Genomic DNA, 25,901 nt, shown 5'->3' with positions numbered 1-25,901 from the left:
GTATGTATGCAAGTTTATGAGTGGTGTTTTTGGGGTGTAAGTGTAGCAGGTTACTTGCAGTCCTCCAGCACAGAGACAGTACCACTGTTGTTGAGAGCTGTAAGATGTATTACAACCATTTGTATAAAATGTGGTGTGCTCAGCAGCCATGTGTCGCATAGGAGGAGCCTTTTCCATACCCTTCTTCAACATGTGCATTGCTTTTTACTATCATGTTTTGTGTGAGTAAAAAGACCATGATAGGACGTATCCATTTAACTTGATATTGATTATTCTGCTGCCTGAACTTGCACACACACTCGTATTCCATACTTTGACTTTCACAGATCATTCTGTCACTCATTTTTGTCTTTCCGCATGGTTTGAGAGCTCTTCACCATGTGAGCATCTCATAACCAACTTTTCTGGTCACTTGTACATGCAAGTGATCTCTCTGTGATGTTACTCCCTTGTTGCTAGTACAGTGCCCCGTTTGGATTATTTCAGGTGTTATAATTTTCAGCAACGGTTGTGCGCTGTTTTGACATAGGTACGCATATCTTTCACATTTTGTCCTCCAAAAACTTACACTCATGTTGTAATTACTGTAGTTTGTCTATGTTGTATTCACTACATGTACATTGGGGAACAGAAAAGTACTTTTTTGTGATATTGGAATAGAAGATTGATACTTTTTGCCATTTAATAGGTCCTGTACATCAGTCAGTAAAGGAAATATTCTGGTATGTAATTTTATTTCTGGTCTCTTCCTGATTTTCTGTACGAAGTTCTGTACACTTCTTTTTACAGGACACACACAACAACCCATCATCAAAAAGTGGGTAGTGTGTGTTCACACTTGAATCATTTGTGCCTGTTCACATTAGTGATCGAAACTGGTTTTCTCAGTGTTCACTCTTATCAACCACCAGCATTTTGACAGTAATTTTTGTCACTCTTTGTTTTTCTTTGCTGTACTACTTTTTTATCTTCTACCAATACCATATGTTTCCTTAAGTAGTAGTGACAAATGTTAAGTGTCTCAGGGAGACGAGCATGCATCACTGTGGTACAGATTCACCAGATCGGGGCTTTAGAATTGTCACCAGACACCTGTTATCATAACCCTGTAACACACTTCAGCAATCATTGTTGGATGTGATAATGTAACAAAGAGGCACAAAATTTTATAAAAAAACAAAATTTTATGAAAAATAAACTGAATGTCAAAGTGTTCAGCTGCAATGCTGACTGTCAACCTTGGAGGCACTTACCACACCCTTCTTGTATAAGAGTTGCCTTATAAGCTTTTACAAGTGACCTCTAAATGACACTCCTGAGATGTCACATTGCCATTATTGTAAAATTTGTTATTATTGAAACGATGACACCTCAGAAGTTGAATAAGAAATATGTTTACAGTGAGCATTTAAAGAAACAGCATTGTGAAGGAAATAGAATTTTCACTTGAAGATTTTCATAGTATGACTATTTTACAGTTTGCATTAAAGACGTAACTCAATAACAATGTCTCAAATTGCTTTGCTCAGCTTTTGGTTATCAGCTACCTTCAGAAAAGACTATGTACAGTTGGTTTGCAGAATTTTTTCACGGTTGTACTTCTATCAGTGATGAATGCTGTCTAAAATTGTTTTTTTGCTCCAACATTTCAATGGTAGGTACAACATGGTGGAGGAGGATTGGCATTTGACTTACCATGAGATTAGGATGCCCTTAAGTATATTGCAAACTGAACAACATTTGATTTTGCTGACTGAAGCTCAAAAATGGGCTGTAGCCAATTGATGTAAGGAAATGCCTAAAAAATTAGACGGAGTTAATGTGAAATCTATATACAGCATCGTAATTGGAGATGAAACATAGATGTGCTCGTATGAATAAGACACCGTGCAGTAATCAATTGTTTGTATGTTCCTAGATGAACCAAAACCAACAAAAGTAGTTTTTACTGCAGCAACTGCTTTGGAGGATATAAGAACAGTTAATGCTAAATGGTATACAACAATTTGTTTGCCACAAGTAATGGATGAAATTGAGAAAAACAACAGAAAATGTCTCATCATTCTTCGTAGTGGCAATGCCAGTTGTCACCATTGCATATCAACCAAGTGATTTTTTGATGAAGAAAAATTTGGAATTATCATCTCATTGCTCCATATTCACCTGACCAACTTTTTTAAGACTGATTTTCTCCACATCAAGAAGCTGTTGAATCCTTTCAAAATAATGTTTTTAGGCATAACATCAGAGAGGAAAGCAGCTTCCAGTATTGGCTACAGTGCATGCAAAAGCATGTAAATTTTAAATATGAGTGTTCTGAGAAACAAGGAAGTAATTTGAATCAAAATAATGTTGTTCATTCATTGCATTTTTTAAACCGTTAAATATGGGACCACAGTTATAAGTATGAGGTATGGTTTCTTCATTATACAGCTTCTCAAGGGCAAAGATTGACAAATTTTTTTATATCAAAATTTACTATGAGTGGACATTCACAGGTGTATCTATACCTAGCAACCAAAATCACTGAAATAGATAGATCTCTGGCATCTGGCACATCAAAATATGAGGAGCACTCAGTAATTCATCACAAAACTGTGTTAGTAAGAAAATTACTGAAAAGTACTAGATGAAACATTTTGTGAATTGAAGTTGATAACCTTGGTTACAAATTCAGTCCACTATATGAAACAAATAAAATCAAGTCTTAACCTCTTTTGATAATTTCAAAATGTCAGCTCTTCTTATAATATGTATACTAGAAGAACAGGACTTTGTCATTTTGTTTCAAATTCCTGTTAGTGAACCCTTGTTTCATCACTGGTTATAACAGAGTCTGATTAGTTAAAACTTTCCATTACAAACTGTTTCATCAGTTTAGGACAAACAAGAAGCAGTGTATCAATGGACTGAGTCAACTGTTTTGGAACCATTCTCAAATAACTTGTCATGAATAATTGAATGTACAGACACAAATCAGTAATTGTCATAATTCTTGTATGACTGTCTTCTCTCTCTTTTAAACTGTTCAGTCTACTGAGCCTTTACACATTTTCACTGTGCTGAACTGACTCATGTCCACAAGAGTAGGCCACCCGCCTGCTCTTATGGACATGAGTCAGTTGTTACTTAACAGCGTAATAAACTGAAAACTGTTTTGTAACCAAACAAACATTAGTGGAACAAAATGCAATTTGTTTGCTTTACAATCTGAAATAAAAATTCAGTGATGCAATTCTCAAATAAATATTACTTTATGTCAAACCTTCAGATAAGAAAAATCTTATCACTGAACATTTCTCTCTTGGTCTACATATTTTGAGAGGAGCTGACATTTTGAAGTGAACAGAGGTCATGTTTGCTTTCATTTCTTTCAAATAGCTGACTAAATTTGTCCCCAAGATTGTCAACTTGCCCAGCAGAAAGTTTCATCCAGTTATAATAATCAGTAGTTTTTCCATTATGGTCTTGTTAATTAGTGTATTCCATTACATATTTATTGTAATAAAAATGGAAGAAAATTTAATGAATAACAAATAATCTTATTCAAGATTAGCAAAACAAAACTGATCACAGCCAGTTCTTGTGTTTGAACTCTTTTTGGGTCAGTACAGTTTTTATTTGCTATTGAGCCCTTTTCATGCCATCTTTTCCACTAAGTTTTGCATTGGAGACTTTGCTGGAGGATTTGTCAAAACACTTCCAACTGTAAACTCTTCCAAAAGCAGTTACATATATTTCTCACAAGGTACGCTTTGCGTAACATTCAACAGTAAACACACATTGTTTTATTATGAGCACTGTTTGGTGTTGCATTCGGCTGGTCACTAAACACATCTGCTACTCTCGCTCACTCATGTGTAACAACAAAGTGGGATATTCGGGAAAGAGTGTGCGGGAGATGAGCTTGCGCAATCATGACAGCAATTGATTGGTGTACTAAATTCAGCATTTCCTGTGATGGATGGTTCTATGCTCCATTGCAAGGGTCATATATAAATATTTTTTGAACTAGTTATATTTAGCAAAAAATAATTCTGCCCTGTGTGCGTGTGTGTGTGTTTTCCAACAAGTTTCATTTCAGTGTATCTCAGCATACTAGTATGTCAGGGGTTTTCTCTAATCTTTAATCAGCTGCATGTTTTCACTACTTTATTTACAGAGTCTAATTTGATATATTCTGTGTGTGTGCGTGTGTGTGTATGTGTGTGTGTGTTTTATTTTTTTAATTTTTTATCTCTTTTGAGCAGTTGCCATTTGTGGCTTGTCCTCTCCTGTGCTACCATAATCACCATTGTAAATCATATCTGATTTTTACCTCAGTTATAAATATTCCTTGTGTCCCTGTATGAAGTAAGCCACAGTTACACAACCACAAGATTGTTAAACATACACACAAAATTCAAGCTTTCGCAACCAACGGTTGCTTCATCAGGAAAGAAGGAAGGAGAGGGAAAGACGAAAGTATGTGGGTTTTAAGGGAGAGGGTAAGGAGTCATTCCAATCCCGGGAGTGGAAAGACTTACCTTAGGGGAAAAAAGGACAGGTATACACTCGCACACACACCCATATCCAACCGCACATACACCATGGTGTATACCCGTCCTTTTTCCCCCCAAGGTACACCATGGTGTATGTGCGGTTGGATATGGGTGTGTGTCCTTTTTTCCCCCTAAGGTAAGTCTTTCCGCTCCCGGGATTGGAATGACTCCTTACCCTCTCCCTTAAAACTCACATCATTTCGTCTTTCCCTCTTTCCTGATGATACAACCGTTGTTTGCGAAAGCTTGAATTTTGTGTGTATGTTTGTGTTTGTTTGTGTGTCTATCGACCTGCCAGTGCTTTCGTTTGGTAAGTCACATCATCTTTGTTTTTAGATATATTTTTCCCACGTGGAATGTTTCCCTCTATTATATCCATGACTTACCAAACGGGAAAGCGCTGGTAGATAGGCACAATAAAAAAAAAATAAATAAAAAAAATAAAAAAAAACCACACACACACACACACACACACACACACACACACACACACACAAAATTTCAAGCTTTCGCAACCCACGGTTGCTTCGTCAGGAAAGAGGGAAGGAGAGGGAAAGATGAAAGGATGTGGGTTTTAAGGGAGAGGGTAAGGAGTCATTCCAATCCCGGGAGTGGAAAGACTTACCTTAGGGGGAAAAAGGACAGGTATACAGTCGCGCGCGCGCGCGCGCGCGCACACACACACACACACACACACACACACACACACACACACACACATCCATCCACGCACGGGACAGGTTTTACACCGGGGGCGGTTACAAGGGTAGGAGCCAGAGGGTAGGGAAGGTGGTTTGCCGATTTCATAGGAATGAACCAGGAGATTATGAAGGTTAGGCGGAAAAACACTCTTGGTGGAGTATATATAAAGATGATGTAACTTACCAAACGAAAGCGTTGGTATATTGATAGACACACACACAAAATTCAAGCTTTCGCAACCCACGGTTGCTTCATCAGGAAAGAGGGAAGGAGAAGGAATATGAAAGGATGTGGGTTTTAAGGGAGAGGTTAAGGAGTCATTCCAATCCCGGGAATGATAAGATGTCATTATTTTCTTTCCTCCCTAATGTTGCAATTTTAATGGCCAGCATTGTATATGTGGCATGTAAAATGAATCATTACACAAGAATTCTAGAAAAGTTTTGCAAGCAACCTGTAAAAATAGGATTAACTAACTAGCAAATGAAGCATTTGATACTCTATTCATAGACATTATGATCTTACAGGAAAACAACATCTTTACTAATTATAAATTCTTTGTTGACTTGGGAGCAAATGTGAAGATGAAAAGATTACATTATAAACTGACATTTCATTATTGTGACTTGCATTTAGGATGGATTCGTGTCAATTTCCAAATATAACATTTTCATGGTTGTAAGTTTCAGAGGTGTATGGTAATATTGTAGGATAACTGACCTTGGTATCTTTTTATTGTCATAAAATGTATGTAATAACACTAATGTACAATTGCTGAGACCAAAACCAAAACTGACAACAAGTGGAGCTGTTACTGGAATTAGTTGCTTCTCTCCGAAACCAGCAGTTATGGGATCACCTGACACAAATGGGATCAGATGGGAGTGAGCTTGATTCTCTTTGTGAACATGCAGGTGAATGGAAAACGATGGTATTTTTGTGAGAACCAAATTGTGATTTTCTTGAAAACTGTAACATTCTCCCAGTGCAGGAAAGGAGGTTGCAATAAAGGAAATTCAAATTAATACATATATGTCTTATACTGTTAATCCATTAAAAGGTTTCTGATATTAATAGCGGAGTGACAATAATAATGACATGGTATAGATTATAACATTTACTTAGCTTCAGTGATTAAGAAATATGATTTGAAAACTGAAGAATCAGGGGAACTCATGCCTTTTATCACAGAAGACCATCATCAATGGGAAAGAAACAGATAATATTTGAAACCTAAAACCTTATGAGACTTAAAAGCTATTTGCGGGACTTGCATAGAAACCCAGACCCTTGAAATGCTCCTACTGGTGTCCTGCCCAACTCATAGCAATCCAGTAGTGCCTCTCTCAGATCATATTTATCTTAACTGCATAATCAGAAGTAACTTACAATTTTTGCAATTGCTCTTTACTAATAGACTGTAGTAATCACAATTGTTCTCTGCTTTTCATTTCCTGTGAGACTGTGCGGGTTGAAATTTTGCCCATGACATTTTAGTGTTAAATTAACACACATTTTTAATAAAGAGAAGAGGCACAGTCTAAGTTCAGAGTTGTGAGGAAAAATTATGAAATATATTGATAATTCAGCATAACAATAAATCTTCAGGTCATAGGAAGAACAGAGGAAACAAGGTGGTAATTATCACTAGGAATGGATGGGAATAGTAGCAAAGCTACAGAAGAAAATTGAATAGTCAACTCAAGTGAAAGACTGATCTTATGAGGAAACATCAGTGCTAATTGTACTTTGTTTACACACACACACACACACACACACACACATATACATTTCATTATTATTTCATAGGTAAACTGAATGTAAGTAAAAAAATCTTTCATTTTGTTTGTATTAGAAATAGTTAACAAATGTAGTTATTAACTGGTACTTACAACAACATAAATGTTGACTTGGATTATGAGTATTCAGCAGAAATATTGAGCTACATAGTTTGTCTGTGTATAACATGCATCCTCCCGTAAATAAATTTCTACTAGATGCAGTAAGTTGGCCAAAAAGAAAGGAAGGTCCTAACTACAGTTAGAGACAATTGATTGTTATCACATAATCTCATTTATCCAGGAGCTCAACTTTTATCACTGCTGAATACAGATTAGATAACAGTTGGCATAATAAATTACTTAACTTGCAACAGTTTCTGACATAAGTAGTGTTTTAGTGCACGTGTATATATGTTTATTCCACTTTAATAAATACATTTATGTATGAAATTTAGAATAAGGACTTTCTGTTTATGATTAATGAATAGCCATTTGTGCTGTGGAATAAATAAAAATGTATTCCTCAGTGTTCTTTACCTTTTCACCTTTATCACATCTTATATTAGTTATTTTGTTCTATCCTTTCTGTAATTTTTACTTGCCTTACTTTATTATAATATGCCTTCCATACTGAAATGATATGAGGTGAGAATGCACCTCCCTTGTTTATTAGGTAGTGTAATCCACAAAGTAATGAACTGTTTTCGTCTGAGTACTGTTTGTGCTCTCTCTCTCTCTCTCTCTCTCTCTCTCTCTCACACACACACACACACACACACACACACACACACACACACACACGAATGTGGCTAGAGAATTTTAATACAGTCCCTTGGATATGCCATCACAGTATTTAAGATAACTCAGTCAGACGCAGAATCCTGACCAGTGGACGCATTAAAAGTAGAAAAAGGAGCTATTCCTACTTTCAAAACGGTCAGTTCTTTTACCAGAGAGACAAAAAGGGTTATGTTGGGGGAGAGAGTTTGAGATGAACCCACCAGTTGTCATAAAGAGGACTAGTTCTTAGTATGTGTATCATAAGTACTGAAATTTTACCTTTTATAGGTAAGTATTGGCTAGCAATTATTTCTCCTTGTAATATTACAGTTTTGTCAGGTGAATTCTCCTTTGATATAGAGGGATATTTGAAGAGTAAGGGCCATTATGTTATAAAAAATATTAACTAGAAAGAGTTTTTATTGCTAGTTTTAGTTTGCTACAAACATTCAATTTTCCATGTGATCGCAGTTCACTTCTAAGCTCTTTCTGTAACAGTACATTAGTTTCATCAATGTCCTGTGCATACAAGTTCTCCATCTGGGAATGGAACCAGTTGATGATAGCAGTCACGAGTTTGGGTCATCTTCAAATCATTATCCACCAATCTATTGTTTCAAATGCAGGATGAAGTAATAGTCATTGGTTACAAGGTTGGGACTGTAGGATAGGTGGCCAAAAAGTTCCCAGAGACAACATTAAATTGTTTCATTGGTATGGGCAGTGGTGTGTACAGAAGCACCCTTGAGGATGTGACAGTTTCCCACGTTGACAATTTTGCCTTACCTCCTCAGTTTGGTGACTATTTTGCAGTACAATTTTTGACCCACATTCCATGAAATCAATCGGAGGGCTGTCCTTTTTGTGCCAGAAACAGTAGCCATCATTTTTCAAATTGAATAAGGAGATTGCTGGAATGTTTTCCATTTTGAGAAGTTGGTGCCACTGGACTCAACGCTGTTTTGATTCTGTATTGGTGTAGGATATCCATGTCTCAATTCCCATAACAGTGTGACAGAACAAAGAAGTTCCATCTTGTCAGCAGTTTCCCCGCTTGACGGCTCTGGCTATTTGTCTTTGTTTGTAAGCTTATTTGGTATCCACCTTGTACACAGTTTGTGATATCTCAGCTTTTCCATGATAGTGGTGTGAGTAGTGGTGCATCCAACATGAGGAAATTCATCACCTATAACACTGACCATCAATTGTTGATCAAATCACAGTTTTTGGTCCACATACTGCTCAGCTTCACCCATCTGGATGTTGCACCTGCCAATTTGCCCTTTATCACATCCATTTTTAGAGTCTTTATACCATTGTCTAAACTTTTCGTCTCTCATTTCTGTTGGCTAATTTACTAAACTCGAATTCAGACTAAGCTGAGCAGCTGTAGATTGTCCTGCATACAAAATCAAATTACATTATGCTCCTTGGAATTGACAGGAGCGATGATTTTCAAAGCTGCTGCTGTTTGCTCTTACCCACAGTCAACTATCTTCTGAATCGAAACATTGATTCCTGTGGTCTCATAAATGATTCTGAGGCTGACAATGTTTAAATATACTTTTGAAATATACATTATTCTAAATATTCTTAGCCATTTTATAGTGATGATTTCATGTTGTTCTTTATTTTCTGCATCTTTATTTCACATTTATCTGTATCTTTATTCCATGTTACTTCAGCTTGCCTCTGTCATCCATACACTTAAGAAGTACCGTCTCACATTGTTTCATTATTTACAACCATGATGGCCATATAATACTCACATCACATCTATGTTATTCCATTAAGCTTGCTTGTCCACATACTCTTGCTCCATCTGTGATGGGTAATTCATATTCTGGTTTTACATTACTTAAGACAGCCTGTATTCATTACAGTACAAATACATTCACTTTATACACCATATGTACTTGTAAAAACAAAACAAAAAAATAAAATTTGCAGTTCTTTCAAAATTATTGACTCAATTCTTATTTTTTGTGAATGGTAGTTTTGGTACAATAACAATGAAATCAGCAGCAGGTAAATAAAAAAAAATTGTTAACCTTTGTTTTGATGATTTTAGATTCTGAAAGCCCAAGATACGCTGCACCAAGTGAGGCAGTGATGATGCTGAGTGATCAGCAGGAAGCACCAGTTTCATGAGTGATGAGTGCTGCGCTGTGCGTTGAGAAGATATGGAGCCTACTTTTATAAGCTTGAGGCATCTTATTGTGCTACTGTCTGTTGTCTCTGAACAGTTTATTTTTATATGGATAATTCCAGATGATGATGGACATCACATTATAGACAGTGAGATGCCAACGACTTGTAATGGGTATTTATTTCAAGTCAGGACTGTAAGTTCATTAACGGTGAAACATTTTATAATAGCTGTTGTTTCTGCAACAACAACAAAAATTTTATCTTGACTAGCGGTATAGATGAAAGATGATCCAAAGAATGCACTGTGTGTGGTATCTTAGTTTTTGTATATACCTTCAGGTTCAGTATGAAAATAAGAACTTCAAATTTTTCATGACATATAACAGAAATGTCAGCATTAAACATAAATGAAGAAAAGAAAATCTACTCATATATTTTTCACAACATGAACAATGTCCCAAAAAATGGGTGGATGTTTCCATAAATTCTAGACAAGAACATAGTGCATGTGCTGACACCAACTGTTTTTAAAGAAACAAAACGGGTAATAGTTTGTCAACTTTCCTTGTCATTCTCATAGTCATTCACCTTGTCATGACTGAAAAATGCATTGTCCTTATTTTTAACATGAACATTGGAATATGTGGGTACAATTGTACTTAATTGAAGCAGTATGTTCTTCATGGAAATTGATTTGGTTGCTACTTGTGATATTCATGTGTAAAAACTGTTTTAAAGTACAGGAATTAAGCTCTCTTGCACACTGCACCCAGTTATATGTGCATAATATTGTTTTGTTTTCTTCTTTGTTGTAAATTTTTGTCAGTTCTTATGTGTGCAGTATAGCACATAGGTCTGGTGATACCTTGTCATATTGGCCAGTAGTTATCAGGAAAAGGTTGCTCAGATTTTCTAAGCTTTTGTTTTTCTAACCTTCACAAACATGCAAATCATCCAGTGTAATATAATATAGATAAAAAATCTACTTACCAATCAACAACAATAAAGAGAGTCTTGTATAAGCAACAGTTCACTTTTGTGCCTTTTTATCCCTAACCCAGTGTCTAGGCAATCTTCTTTGCTTTATGATTGTCACCGCCATCATTCAACCCTTTGCTCCCTGGTGGGAAATGAAGAATATTCTATGTACAAATGTGTAGTTTCATGACAAAGTATACTGATAAAATTTTCATGAGATTTCAGCTGTGTCAGGTGGTTGAATATCTATAAGGTTTCAGCTTAGTGCTCCTTGGCCAAAAGATTGTGGCTATTCAATCACTCAATGTGACTGAAAGTCAGAGAAAATTTTATCAGAAGACTACTGGCACTCTCCATGTGAAAGCTGACGTTTCTTAGTAACAGTTTGTCTGAAACTTTCCGTTGCCATGTGGTAAGTAGATTTTTTTCTGTGTGTATTCATGGAAGTACTATATTAGAAAGACTTTTTGTGGATAATGAGTTCAGTTATATTTCAAGTCGTCATTATAACCAAGTTCCAAATTGCATGAATGTTGACAGTGATAAGGAGCTGGAGAAGAGCAATTGTAAGCAACCTCCTTTAGAAAAGTGGTAACTTTTATCCAGTGTTAAAACAGGGTGTTGCTGTCATGTGTAATGGATAATGCAACTAACATATTTATAATATTTGTGATTTTTCAGTTGAGTTCATTTAGTTTTGCTCATAGGCAAATTCTTAAGACATTTCCCCTATTAGCTCTGCAAAATTCAGTGTCAGTTTAAGGATTCCTAAAAATAAAAAACTATGTGGCTGTCCTTTGTGTGTGGTCAGTTTTCAATTCATCTCTACATGACCATTCAATCCAATTGACACAATACAAAAACGTAAAAATTTGGAAGTTTAATAAAGTCTTTTTCCTTAACGTAATGAGGTGTTCAGAGAAGGATGGTATGGGGTATAATGACTGAAGGGATGTGGCTTCACTCATGAGAAACTGTAAGTAAAAAGAAATAGTAACCATACCATGAGATTAAACTGACCTGCAATGTTTGTGAATTCAAAAAACATTTTCTGTAAATGAAGTTGTAATTGTTTCTCCAAGCATAAGGAAGAGCCAGTCCAGTACCTGTGATGTACCAAAAATTGCTTTATCACTCATTCTCCTTTTAAAAAAATTGATATTTCTTAAAATAAATAGAATAGAGCATTCAGCAATGACACTAAGTTGCAGTTATGTTATAGCCTGTCATAACAGGACAAGAAAATGCACATAATTAGTCACAGAATCTTTTCACCCTTCACTTGGCTCTCTATGTTTGAAGGAACACTTTTTCAAGATTTTAATGAGTTAAAATTTTGTTGTTATTTGTACCTATGTAAGCAAAAGCAATTTGCTGCTGATAGCAGGATGTCGAGGAATTCATAAGTGAAAAATGCTTCAGTCAAGAATAATTTTAGTGAGCTTTTATACAAGACATGCAGAATGCACATAGACTACAATTAGTTTTTTGCCATAGATGAAGTACTGTGTCAGATTTAATGCTGTCTGTGAGCATGAAAAAATATCTGTTCGTGAACAAGAAAAAATATCTGTTCGTGAACAAGAAAAAATATTTGTGTCTTATTTCTGTTATAAGTCATTAGCAATTATACACCGTTTACATATATTGAATCTAAATGGAGTATGTTAAATTGCACTGACATCCATTGTTGGCCATAGGTTTCGCTGCTATATTTTGTTCAGTTACAAACAAATATGCATGTAAACTACAGAGATCTAATAGTAACACATTTCATTAAGCTTTTATTCCTTTTTTTACACAGATGTGGGCCGTATGAAAGTAAGAGTAACAATTTTTAAAATGTTAATTTTTAGAAAAACCAAGTACATAATTTTAATTTACACACTTTCTGCCACTTTTCAACAGTCTCCATTCCTGTCCACAGATTTTTCCATCATGCAAGTTTGAAAGTACTCTTGTCATAGAACTGTTCCAATTTCTCAAAGACTAACAAACAAAATACAAAATATAGTGGTAGTCAGTGGGTGCCAAGTCATGACTGTAGGGAGGATGTAGAAGAGTTTCTTCACCCAAATATCCTGACATTCTCCACAGCGAAAGAGCAAAATGAGAAAGTGTGTTATCTTGGTGCAGGATGATCTTCTCAGAGCTTTTACCACAGAGCGCACAATGGAGCTTCAAAAGTCTTGATATAGTGGGCAACATTTATGATTTGGCCAGATTCAAGAAACTGAATCAGAATGCAACCCTGTTCATTCCAGATGACAGTGCCCGTTACTTTCCCAGCAGAAGTCACTGCTCTGTGTCCTACTGCAAGATTTGGCATGATTTCATTCACTGTAACACACCTGTCTTCTCTAACGCATCCATCAACCCTTTCCTTGTGTCCCATGGAGGTAGTTCAAGGATGAGTACTACATGGCTCATCTTGGATGCTTATGTTTCCAACTTGGAAATGTTTCATCCATCTCCTAACACTGTTGGCTTACACCCATGCAGACATCTCCATACATACATTGATGTCTGATAAGAATTTCAGCAGCAAATTTTCCCATTTTAATGAGGAATTCAGTGACAGCATGTTGTTGAAACAAAACATTGATGTCAGCCATTTTAGAAGTACTTCCCCTGGTTGCTCGATAGATCCTAATGATATGCAACATGTGGTGTAAAATCTGTAGAATTCAATCCTGTTGTCATTTTGGTTACTTTGTTTACAGATGCTAATGATATCACAATATGGTAGCATGAGGTGTAAAATCTGTAGAATACGATCCTGTAGTCATTTTGATTACTTTGTTTGCAGATCAGCATAAGTCACTAGTGTTTACAGAAAATTTTTGGTTATGTAGCATGAGTCCAAGAAAACATGTTTACAAAATTGCAACTGTCATATTAAGTATGGCAGAAGGCCTGTAATAAGTGGATTTTTGTCATCACTCAATGGATATAACAAAATGCAAGTGTTTGCAAAAGCTAATGTATGATGCCTACCTATCTCTGAACCCTCTTTCACAGAGACGATAATGAAAAAAAAAATAATAATAAATAAATATGTTTATGACTCATGTCTCTTTCTACAAACTGTGTGTCTCTGGACTTATTATGTTTTAAAACATTATAACTGTAAATTTATGTTATAACTACTTACTGAAAAATTTAATGATGCAATACTTCGTCAGTAGTTTGTTCTTCTTTCACAATGACGTGGATGATTTTGCTTGTAGAGTATCTGAAGGTTGCTTCCATGAGATGGTTACACACAATTGAAAACCATAAATCACCAGATTTCTTTTCATGTTTTTCATAAAGTAGACCTATCCACTCTGTCAAGAACCTATTCTGTAGACGATACTCAATGAAAAAAAAAAAAAGTAGAATAGATATACCTTCTTGCCAATTGAATATAAAATATTCTGTTTTTATTTTGTAATAGTTTAAAGTAGCTGTGATATCCTTTTTTAAGTGTACCTACTTCAGTGAACAAAGAATGTGGTGGCAATTAGTATGTGATGCCGTAGTATTATCAGTAGTTAACAGACTTGAAGAAGTAGTTGGTGTAATTTTAGTGGAAAACATTAAACACCTTTACTCACTGATCCTGTGATATTGCCAAAGAATCAAAAAGATCAGAGATGGGCTCTAATAGAAAAATTATAATTTAATAATTGGTTGTCAATGTTCCTGTTGTCACACACTAAATGTTAAAATATTTATATTTTGAATTAGATGTTTTGTATTTTTGTAAATAAATTGTTTTTCAAACAGCTACTGGGATTAAAAAGTCTCTTCACCATTTCACTTCTGCACACATTTTTCCTTTGTATCTTTATCTATTGACAATAACTGTCCCAGAAAATCAGAAAATTGTTGAATTGTTTTGACATAGTGTGCTGCTTTACAAAGTCCTGTAAACTTTATGAGTGAATATTTTTAATAAACAGTTCTACACATTGGACACAAATTTAGGCATTAATTGCAAAAGAATTTAGAGGTTTATGAGGTAACAATAGAAATGGCAAAGAAGAAACATGCTGAGAGTAATTGTTAGGTTTATATATTAAAAAGTACTGACTCTATTATTGTAACGCCTAACATAAACGGTCCGTCATAATTAAAGCAAATAAAAAAACATCAGCACCATAAATAAAGTAGCAGTGAGGAGATATTAAGACCATTACAAACAATTGGAAAGGAGTAAATGGTTAGTGAAACATCTAACAGACCTGACAAGTTTTACAAACATTGTATGAGGAAGTTAAAAGTATTTATTGGAATATGTACCTTCTTGTACACTGACAGAACAGATGTGAAAATCAGTCACATTTTAAAAAATTATTGCTAGCAAGGAAGCAGTAGTTTCTTTATAAAATAAATAAAGATAGAAAGGAAGAAATCATGTAGAATTTATGCTGGCTGGCGACAAACTGACCAATAGAAGTTATCTATAACAAAGGTTAAATGAAAAAAATACGACACTTTTCTTCCATAAACTCATTGATCCATTATTATTATTATTATTGCTTCTATTACTATTAGCAGCATCCCTGAATATGGAAGTTAATAGGAATATAAAAAAAGGGAGGAAGGTTTATCTGTTTAGCAAGAGTAATAGAAGACAGATTTCAGACTACCTAACAGATCAAAATGAAAATTTCTGTTCTGACACTGACAATGTTGAGTTTTATGGAAAAAGTTCAAGGCAATCGTAAAATGTGTTTTAGACGGGTAAGTGCCGAGTAAAACTGTGAGGGACGGGAAAAACCCACCGTGGTTCAACAACAAAGTTAGGAAACTACTGCGAAAGCAAAGAGAGCTTCGCTCCAAGTTTAAACGCAGCCAAAACCTCTCAGACAAACAGAAGCTAAACGATGTCAAAGTTAGCGTAAGGAGGGCTATGCATGAAGCGTTCAGTGAATTTGAAAGTAAAATTCTATGTACCGACTTGACAGAAAATCCTAGGAAGTTCTGGTCTTACGTTAAATCAGTAAGTGGCTCGAAACAGCATGTCCAGACACTCCGGGATGATGATGGCATTGAAACAGAGGATGACACTCGTAAAGCTGAAATACTTAACACCTTTTTCCAAATCTGTTTCACAGAGGAAGACCGCACTGCAGTTCCTTCTCTAAATCCTAGCACAAACGAAAAAATGGCTGACTTCGAAATAAGTGTCCAAGGAATAGAAAAGCAACTGGAATCACTCAACAGAGGAAAGTCCACTGGACCTGACGGGATACCAATTCGATTCTACACAGAGTATGTGAAAGAACTTGCCCCCCTTCTAACAGCCATGTACTGTAAGTCTCTAGACGAACGGAAGGTTCCAAATGATTGGAAAAGAGCACAGGTAGTCCCAGTCTTCAATAAGGGTCGTCGAGTAGATGCGCAAAACTATAGCCCTATATCTCTGACATCGATCTCTTGTAGAATTTTAGAACATGTTTTTTGCTCAAGTATCATGTCATTTTTGGAAACCCAGCATCTACTCTGTAAAATCAACATGGATTCTGGAAACAGTGATCGTGTGAGACCCAACTCGCTTTATTTATTCATGAGACCCAGAAAATATTAGATACAGGCTCCCAGGTAGATGCTATTTTCCTTGACTTCCAGAAGGCATTCGATACAGTTCCGCACTGTCACCTGATAAACAAAGTAAGAGCCTACGGAATATCAGACCAGCTGTGTGGCTGGATTGAAGAGTTTTTAGCAAACAGAGCACAGCATGTTGTTATCAATGGAGAGACATCTACAGACGTTAAAGTAACCTCTGGCGTGCCACAGGGGAGTGTTATGGGACCATTGGTTTTCACAATATACACTCCTGGAAATTGAAATAAGAACACCGTGAATTCATTGTCCCAGGAAGGGGAAACTTTATTGACACATTCCTGGGGTCAGATACATCACATGATCACACTGACAGAACCACAGGCACATAGACACAGGCAACAGAGCATGCACAATGTCGGCACTAGTACAGCGTATATCCACCTTTCGCAGCAATGCAGGCTGCTATTCTCCCATGGAGACGATCGTAGAGATGCTGGATGTAGTCCTGTGGAACGGCTTGTCATGCCATTTCCACCTGGCGCCTCAGTTGGACCAGCGTTCGTGCTGGACGTGCAGACCGCGTGAGACGACGCTTCATCCAGTCCCAAACATGCTCAATGGGGGACAGATCCGGAGATCTTGCTGGCCAGGGTAGTTGACGTACACCTTCTAGAGAACGTTGGGTGGCACGGGATACATGCGGACGTGCATTGTCCTGTTGGAACAGCAAGTTCCCTTGCCGGTCTAGGAATGCTAGAACGATGGGTTCGATGATGGTTTGGATGTACCGTGCACTATTCAGTGTCCCCTCGACGATCACCAGTGGTGTACGGCCAGTGTAGGAGATCGCTCCCCACACCATGATGCCGTGTGTTGGCCCTGTGTGCCTCGGTCGTATGCAGTCCTGATTGTGGCGCTCACCTGCACGGCGCCAAACACGCATACGACCATCATTGGCACCAAGGCACAAGCGACTCTCATCGCTGAAGACGACACGTCTCCATTCGTCCCTCCATTCACGCCTGTCGCGACACCACTGGAGGCGGGCAGCACGATGTTGGGGCGTGAGCGGAAGACGGCCTAACGGTGTGCGAGACCGTAGCCCAGCTTCATGGAGACGGTTGCGAATGGTCCTCGCCGATACCCCAGGAGCAATAGTGTCCCTAATTTGCTGGGAAGTGGCGGTGCGGTCCCCTACGGCACTGCGTAGGATCCTACGGTCTTGGCGTGCATCCGTGCGTCGCTGCGGTCCGATCCCAGGTTGACGGGCACGTGCACTTTCCGCCGACCACTGGCGACAACATCGATGTACTGTGGAGACCTCACGCCCCACGTGTTGAGCAATTCGGCGGTACGTCCACCCGGCCTCCCGCATGCCCACTATACGCCCTCGCTCAAAGTCCGTCAACTGCACATACGGTTCACGTCCACGCTGTCGCGGCATGCTACCAGTGTTAAAGACTGCGATGGAGCTCCGTATGCCACGGCAAACTGGCTGACACTGACGGCGGCGGTGCACAAATGCTGCGCAGCTAGCGCCATTCAACGGCCAACACCGCGGTTCCTGGTGTGTCCGCTGTGCCGTGCGTGTGATCATTGCTTGTACAGCCCTCTCGCAGTGTCCGGAGCAAGTATGGTGGGTCTGACACACCGGTGTCAATGTGTTCTTTTTTCCATTTCCAGGAGTGTATATAAATGACCTAGTAGATAGCGTCAAAAGTTCCATGCGGCTTTTCGCGGATGATGCTGTAGTATACAGAGAAGTTGCAGCATTAGAAAATTGTAGGGAAATGCAGGAAGATCTGCTGCGGATAGGCACTTGGTGCAGGGAGTGGCAACTGACCCTTAACATAGACAAATGTGATGTATTGCGAATACATAGAAAGAAGGATCCTTTATTGTATGATTATATGATAGCGGAACAAACACTGGTAGCAGTTACTTCTGTAAAATATCTGGGATTATGCGTGTGGAACGATTTGAAGTGGAATGATCATATAAAATTAATTGTTGGTAAGGCGGGTACCAGGTTGAGATTCATTGGGAGAGTCCTTAGAAACTGTAGTCCATCAACAAAGGAGGTGGCTTACAAATCACTCGTTCAACCTATACTTGAGTATTGCTCATCAGTGTGGGATCCATACCAGATCGGGTTGACAGAGGAGATAGAGAAGATCCAAAGAAGAGCAGCGCGTTTCGTCACAGGGTTATTTGGTAACCGTGATAGTGTTATGGAGATGTTTAGCAAACTCAAGTGGCAGACTCTGCAAGAGAGGCGCTCTGCATCGCGGTGTAGCTTGCTCGCCAGGTTTCGAGAGGGTGCGCTTCTGGATGAGGTATCGAATATATTGCTTCCCCCTACTTATACCTCCCGAGGAGATAACGAATGTAAAATTAGAGAGATTCGAGCACGCACAGAGGCTTTCAGACTGTCGTTCTTCCCGCGAACCATATGCAACTGGAACAGAAAAGGGAGGTAATGACAGTGGCACGTAAAGTGCTCTCTGCCACACACCGTTGGGTGGATTGCGGAGTATAAATGTAGATGTATTGTTGTCGCAGTCTGTTGCTAGACTTACAAAACTTAATACATGCTGAGATCTGATACAGTGAGAACAGATGTGAAGCATAATGCAGTACCTTGAGACAGTGTTTTTATTTAGAACAATCGCACATTTCATGGATAGAACAAGTTAGATCAGTTCAAGCAAGCTGCTGTGTAACTAGCTAACATAAAGCGATTACTGTCAAGTTTGTTTGGTAACCAAATGAGAATTAATACACAGAAATTAATAGTCACAGAACTTCACTCTGTTGCTAGAGGAAATCGATGACAGCACTCCTAGCAGCCAGTGTACGAACCTTGTTAACAGCTCGTCGACCTGTCATCACTGTGATCTACTGCGTGTCACTACACGATCCTCCTTGGGGAAAATGGGATGTCATTCTCAATTTGCACTGGGAACCTCGTCCAGGAATTGTGCCACCCGGAATGTGTATGGCTTTCACTCTATCGATTGAGACAGTGTTAAGCTAGCCATTAATGGGAATTTCTAATGTTCGTCCACTTTGGCTAAGGATACGATTCAGGATGTACTCGGAGGCATCAGTGCAGGTTTCACCCCATCTCTGTCCAACATTACGTACTGACAGGTTTGAGTCTTGATGCACAAAGATTTGTGGAGTTCTGTGACGCAATGCTTGACATGGCCAGATTTGTGACATTCATTATCAAGTGAGTAATGAAACCTGATTCTTTTGAGATATCCAACATGATTGTACATAGGTTGATGAATTTATCAGGTAGTTTTAGAACTTCTCAGCCAGAGAAGCATCTTGGTTTGGCTCACAAATGTTATGTAGGCCGAGAAAGACTAATGGTAACACAGATGACCAATTTGACTCATGGCACAGTAGAGCAGCTTTTAACAGCTGGTGCCACCATTCAGTCATACCATTGGGTAGCACTCGAACTGACATCCTCGATCTGTTGCGATGTGGAGTAGGCAACCAACACAGGATACCCACTATGAAACAAAGACAATGGCCAATGTCTTGGGTGAAATTTTTCCACTGGGATGGCCTCTGGCCCGCCATTGGGTAAAACAGTCAGTCATTTCAAAAGATATCGTTGACCATCTGAAGGGGGTAATGGTTCTACCACATCATTGTGAACATTTGCAAATCGTGCTATTAAGTCATGAAAATCCCCTACTGGGGCATGTATATAGCGAGAAATCCTGCTGGATTGGCTGTGTGAACATGCACAAGCTCAGGTTTGACAATCTTTTTGTATTGCTGACCATACAAGATGGCTAGTTATTATCTTTTCTGTTGCCTCAATGCCGGGGTGACATAGGTTGTGTAAGCTTTTGAAAACATGAAGATACAAAAGAGCAAATGGTACAATTCAGAACTTCACAGTACAGTTTGACACTCATGCCTGGAACATCAGTAATTCTCAGTTCAAGACCGGATGCTGTGTCTTTTAAACATTTCTGTAGCTCCTGATCAGATTACTGCGACTTGGCTAGCGGCATAAAGTCTACCATCTCCATGATATCGCTCACTTGGGGAAGGCAGTGTGCCACTACGCAAACCATTCCTGACATGTAATGCGCATCTATGGTAAATTGTGCGACAAACTCCAATTGATTATATTTTCTTAGCCAGCTTTTGTCAGTATTTTGCCAAAAGGCATAGATGAGGGGTTCATGGTCTGTATAAATTGCAGATTCCCTCACTTCCAAATACATACAAAAACATCTTATGGACTCGTAAACAGTGAGTAATTCGTGGTTGTACACACTCCATTTTTGTTGTGCTGGAGAGAGTTTATGTGAGCAAAACACAAGGGGGCTGCCAGGCATTGTGTACTTATTGATGTACCAGAGCACTGATTGTGATTTGGCTTGTATCAACTGCAAGTGTGATAGTTGTTTCTAATTCTGAATGTGCAAGAAGTGCTGCATTTGCTATGCTTTGTTTAGCTGGAGTGAAAGCTGTGTTCATTGCGTATGTCCTCTTTATCAGTGTTCTTCCTTTAACTTTAGGACCAGGCAATGCCATGGTAAGAAGCTCTTGAAGTTCTGCTAAATGAAGTAGATGGCACCAATAAAGACTGAGAATTCGTAGAATCTGGACAGTTTTTAGTAGTCTGTGGCAATGGAATACGTAATATGGCTTCAACTTTTCCGGTAATCGCAAAGATCCCACTGGTTATATAAGGTGGGCCTGAAAATACACTTCACAAAGTTAAACATGTTGCTGTATTTGTTTAGGTTTCTGAAACCTAGAGTAAGTCCTGCTAGTATTTCTCTGCTGTTGCTGAAAAATGAGAAAATCATCGAGATATGCAAAACAATATGACAGCCGTGTAGCTCTGATTCTATGAATCTTTGCCATATCTGGGCAGCATTTCTTAATCCAAATATCATGAACAGGCTTTCGAAGAGGCCAAACAGCATGGTGATAGTTGTCTTTGAAATATGTTTCTCAGCTACAGGAATTTGAGTATAGGCTTTTGCACATTCTATTGTACTAAATACTGTTGCTTGGTTATAGTCTCTCAATAGCGATATGGAGTAATGATCTGGTATTGTCCTAGTATTAAGGGCATGGTAATTCCCGCATGGGCACCATGCGCCACTCTTCTTTGGGACCAGGTGAAGAGGCCATAACCATAAGCTGCTAGGTGGACGAATGGTGCCTTCTTTCAGCATGGAATTAAATTTGGCTTTTGCAGTGGCATAACAGTTTGGAGCTAAGCATCTGGGTCTGCTTGAAATCGGTGGGCTTGCGTTAATATAATATATGGTGCTGTGATATACATCTTTTGGGGCACCTGGAGGATGCATGATACTTGGAAACAGCTCCAGTATCTCAGCATATATACTGACTTTCAGCCAGTTCAGCTTGGCATTGTGTTCCATTGTGCTGCATCAAAACCCATTGGCAGAAAGGCTGATGATGCTGTCGACGAGGCATGTGTTGGCAGTAGGTGATAGTGCATTAAAAAGTCAGCCCCGGTGATTGGCTCCTTCACATCTGCCACAGTAGAATTCCACACAAACTCATGACTTAGTTGCAGACATTATGCCATGTGTTTCATTCCACAAGTCATGATGGTGGAGTTGTTAGCTGCAGAGAAGTGTAACAAGGTCGGTGGTCAATACTTGTGTATTGCAAAATACATAGATCAGAACCAAAGCCCACTAAAATTTTCATCCTGCTTCGCAGTCTGTTATGAAGAGTGGCAGAGATGGCGACAAAGTCAGGTGCGCGCTACTTCAAGCTTGTTTACAATTAAGGAAAGAGCATGGTGAATTGCACTTGTGCACTTGGTCTCCGAACTTTTGATGATACCAGCAAGTGTCTGGCTGGGTGGTGTCATATACTGCTGAGAAATTTGTGGGGGAACAGCTTCTTGTTCATTTCTGGAAATGCCCCCTAGCATGCTCATGAGAGAGTAGTTCACTGATTTGTTTATACAGTGCATCGACCTGGTTTGTAAGGCTGTTGTAATCTGCTATAATGGCTGTGTGGGCTGGTGACTACTACATAATGTGCAAAACAATGTATCTGGCACTGTGCACGTGCCCACTTTGCTTCGTAAATGGCAGAGGTATTCAGATGGTTTTCTATCTCCAATGTCCTCCTGCATCAGTACCTGTCTCACTCATTCTTCTTGTGAAGCTGATTCTCTACAAATTAACTCAACCTTTAGCTTTGTGTATGCTTCTGGTGTTGTGGTTATTACGTCTTGCACATCTGCTGTGTAACGATGATCTAATTGGCTGACCATCAGTATGAATTTGGTGGAATCTGTAGTCACTCCAGCACAGAGAAAACTTGCCTCTACCTGTGTGAACCATAATGCTGGGTTGTGTAGCCAAAATGATGGTAGCCACACACTGCAAGTCTGGATAGTGCAGGGTCACCAGTGTCGCAGTCTGTTGCTAGTATTATGAACTTAGTACTTATACTGCAGCGAGAACAGATATGAAACATAATGGAGTATTCTGAGACAGTGTTTTTATTTAGGACAATCATATACTACCTGTATAGAACAAATTAGATCAATTTATAGAAAGCTGTTGTGTAACATCAAATGTAAAGTGAATGCCATCAAGTTTGTTAGGCAGCTAAGTGAGAATTAATGCACAGAAATTAATCTGACTACAGCACTCCTGGTAGCCAATGTGTGAACCCTGTTGGCAGCTTGTCGAGTGAATCAGGTGTCCACCTGACGTTGCTGTGATCTGCTGCATATTGCTACATTATTATTTCCTTTTTTTTGCGCCCTGCCATCCTTTCACTGTCCTTCATATGTTGCTGCATTTGTGTCTGTAGAGGTTTCAACACAGCTGAGCTATCAGGAACAAAGTGATCTTCCTAAATAATGTATACAATAAAGTTTGAGAAAACGATAAATTATGAGATGAAATGTGTAAAGAGGAATAAGCTACCATCACTCACATTGAAAGGAATATGTCATTGTATGATACTAATTTATTCTCAATTAATCCCATTGTTATCTAGTAACTTGCATTTTTTTTTATCTTTGTAGGAACGTGGTACTGTTAAGACTGTGCATGCAGAGGAACTGCCTTAGACTGTGTGTTGGCTAAGTAATTCAAGTAAAAAGAAAGGAGCTGTATGAAATCAACAACACAACCCTAAGATGAGATGATGATTGAGCATGTACAGAAGTCTACAATCTAGTCATTGTCAATCCCACGTTACATATACATGTATAAATGTAATTTTTTACTAGAATGAGTATGGAATTGTAGTATGTAGAAAATACATGATGGTTTGAGGTAACGGGAAAAATGAAAAGAAAAATTTAGAGAGAGTTTTTGCAGCAGAAAGCAGAAGTGCTATTTGTGCAGCTTGTTTCTTAATGTATACCTTGACTTATTCTACATTCCTGAGCATACTATATTTAGATGAATAAATGAATTAAACTTGAAACAGACATTTTCCAAGAAATTAGGCACTCAGAATACATTGATACCTTTAATTGATTTGTTTGATTTACTGGATGCATATATTCTTAAATTATTCTGAGTAGAGTTACATTCTCCTTCAGTTGACTTTGTTGCTTTGTTCCATGGTTATATATTAGATGCAATAAATCTCACCGTACCTGGAGTATTCCTTAACTACACGTGACCACTGGGTAAAGCCAAATCAGACCTGTCTTTTCCAGACATGGGCTGGTCGGTGCTACCAGTCTTCAATTAACACATGTTCTGTGCACTTTTAAGCAACCCCCGTCGAGCACAGTGACAAGACACTGTGTGTTACAGGAAATGGAGGTCTGACTTAAGTGGCAGGATTACAAGGAAAGAAATGTCTATGAAAAATTGTGTGGGCAAGAAATTGCAGTGGCTGTCACCTTTCTAAGCCACATGTGACTCCGAGCGTGGCTGCTGAGCACTTTACGGAGCTCATCCAGCAGTGGTTGAATTCAGTTGTGGGTACCCACAGTTCTCGTCCTAGTGATTGTTCAGTTTCATTAGTTTCCTGCTGTTATAAATTCTGCGTTTGTTTGCGTGACCACTCTTGGCTGTTGCAGCAGAATGTTGCGTTTCAGAAACTACAGATGTTTCATTAACTAAATCGTTCACAAGAGTTGGAGGTACCTCTTTATGGGGAAAAAAACCTTGACCTAAAATTGAGATATTTGTCAGCTATACGGACAGCTTTTGAGGCAATTAGTAGTCAGCAATCTGTGGCTCCTGCCACACCATATTTGTATTAGTCCTACCAAGGCCTTTGGGACATGTTTCTGTGCACTTTATAGTAACTTGGCTTTTTTGATGGAGACTCCTTCAGATTATTCTTCTAAAACTCCTAGTGGGATGGGGGGAATATGTGGAAAAACATACTGAAAACCGACAAGAAAACACAAGTGGTAAGTTCTCCCTATGAAGCCCCATCTGAACAGAAAGTCTGAGAATATTCAAGTTGAACATAGTAAAACCAGTAACCTAAATTTAATGATCTTAATAATGTCCTCAGCATAGATGAAGAGAGGGAAAAAAATCAGAATGGTGGTTGCTTCATCATGTAACACCAGCAACTTCAATGTGTGTAACTCTTATATGGAATTTTTTATATATTCCCAAAACAAACTTTCAGTCCTACTGTGGCTGAAAGTCCCTCTCCATTGATTACAAAGGAGGAATGGAGAACCAAGGCAATAAATAACTCCCATACCCCAATGAAATCTTGTGCAGGGCTTCAAGCTTCTGGCACAGAGAAACATTTATGTGTATTTGCAAGAAACACATTTCAAAGAAACTGACATTTCCTTACTAGAAGACTCCAGTAACCAATGGCAGAATGACCTTGGTGGTAGCAGCACTGAGAGTGGAATGGGTCACCTTTTCAGAGACAGGAACCTCAAGCAATTGCTTTAGCAATCCATGTCCTCCCTATGACTATTATGTTGTTGAGTGGTACTTAAGTAAATAAATTAGTGAAATCAAAGTGAAGTAGAAATTAGAATACAAATGAAAAACTTGGTTTAGTTTAGAGAGTTACATACTAGCATTCAGCGGGCAGAACAGAAGAGACAATGACCGTGAAGTCAGCAAGTTCCACATAAGCGGGCGCTGTCGATTCAGCCGTCAGGGCATCGCCCGACCGGCTCGCATGTTTCTCAGTTGTCGCATGTGAGCAAAGGCCCTTGCCTACATCCCAAGAGCCAATGACCGACGTTAAGAAGATTCTTCGAGAAGCTTTTCAACGTGACAGAAGAGGCAATGGCCGGGAAGTCGTTCACCTCCAGTGAACTGAAGTGAATAAATACGCGAGACGCAGTGGGCCCGACAGACGAAGATGGAGACGGAGACGGAGACGGAGATGGAGGCGGAGATGAGAGACGAAGAAGACGAAG

At 38.6% G+C, this 25,901-nt stretch overlaps 1 protein-coding gene across 2 annotated transcripts in view; it reads left to right on the top strand.

Moving 5' to 3' along the window:
• LOC124795145 (major facilitator superfamily domain-containing protein 6) overlaps positions 1–14,704 on the top strand; it is a 142,171-nt gene extending 127,467 nt beyond the window's left edge. For both annotated transcript variants that reach the window (XM_047259022.1, XM_047259023.1), the window contains one exon: positions 9,876–14,704. In XM_047259022.1, coding sequence (XP_047114978.1) covers positions 9,876–9,955 — 80 coding nt within the window. In that variant the 3' untranslated portion in view covers positions 9,956–14,704. The remainder of the gene's footprint in view (positions 1–9,875) is intronic.
• The last annotated feature ends 11,197 nt before the right edge of the window (positions 14,705–25,901 follow it).

This window comes from Schistocerca piceifrons, chromosome 4 (genome assembly GCF_021461385.2).
Source record: "Schistocerca piceifrons isolate TAMUIC-IGC-003096 chromosome 4, iqSchPice1.1, whole genome shotgun sequence".
NCBI classification, from domain to species: Eukaryota; Metazoa; Arthropoda; class Insecta; order Orthoptera; family Acrididae; genus Schistocerca; species Schistocerca piceifrons.
Note: the sequence above shows the minus strand (reverse complement) of the source record. Positions and strands in the feature narration are given on the sequence as shown.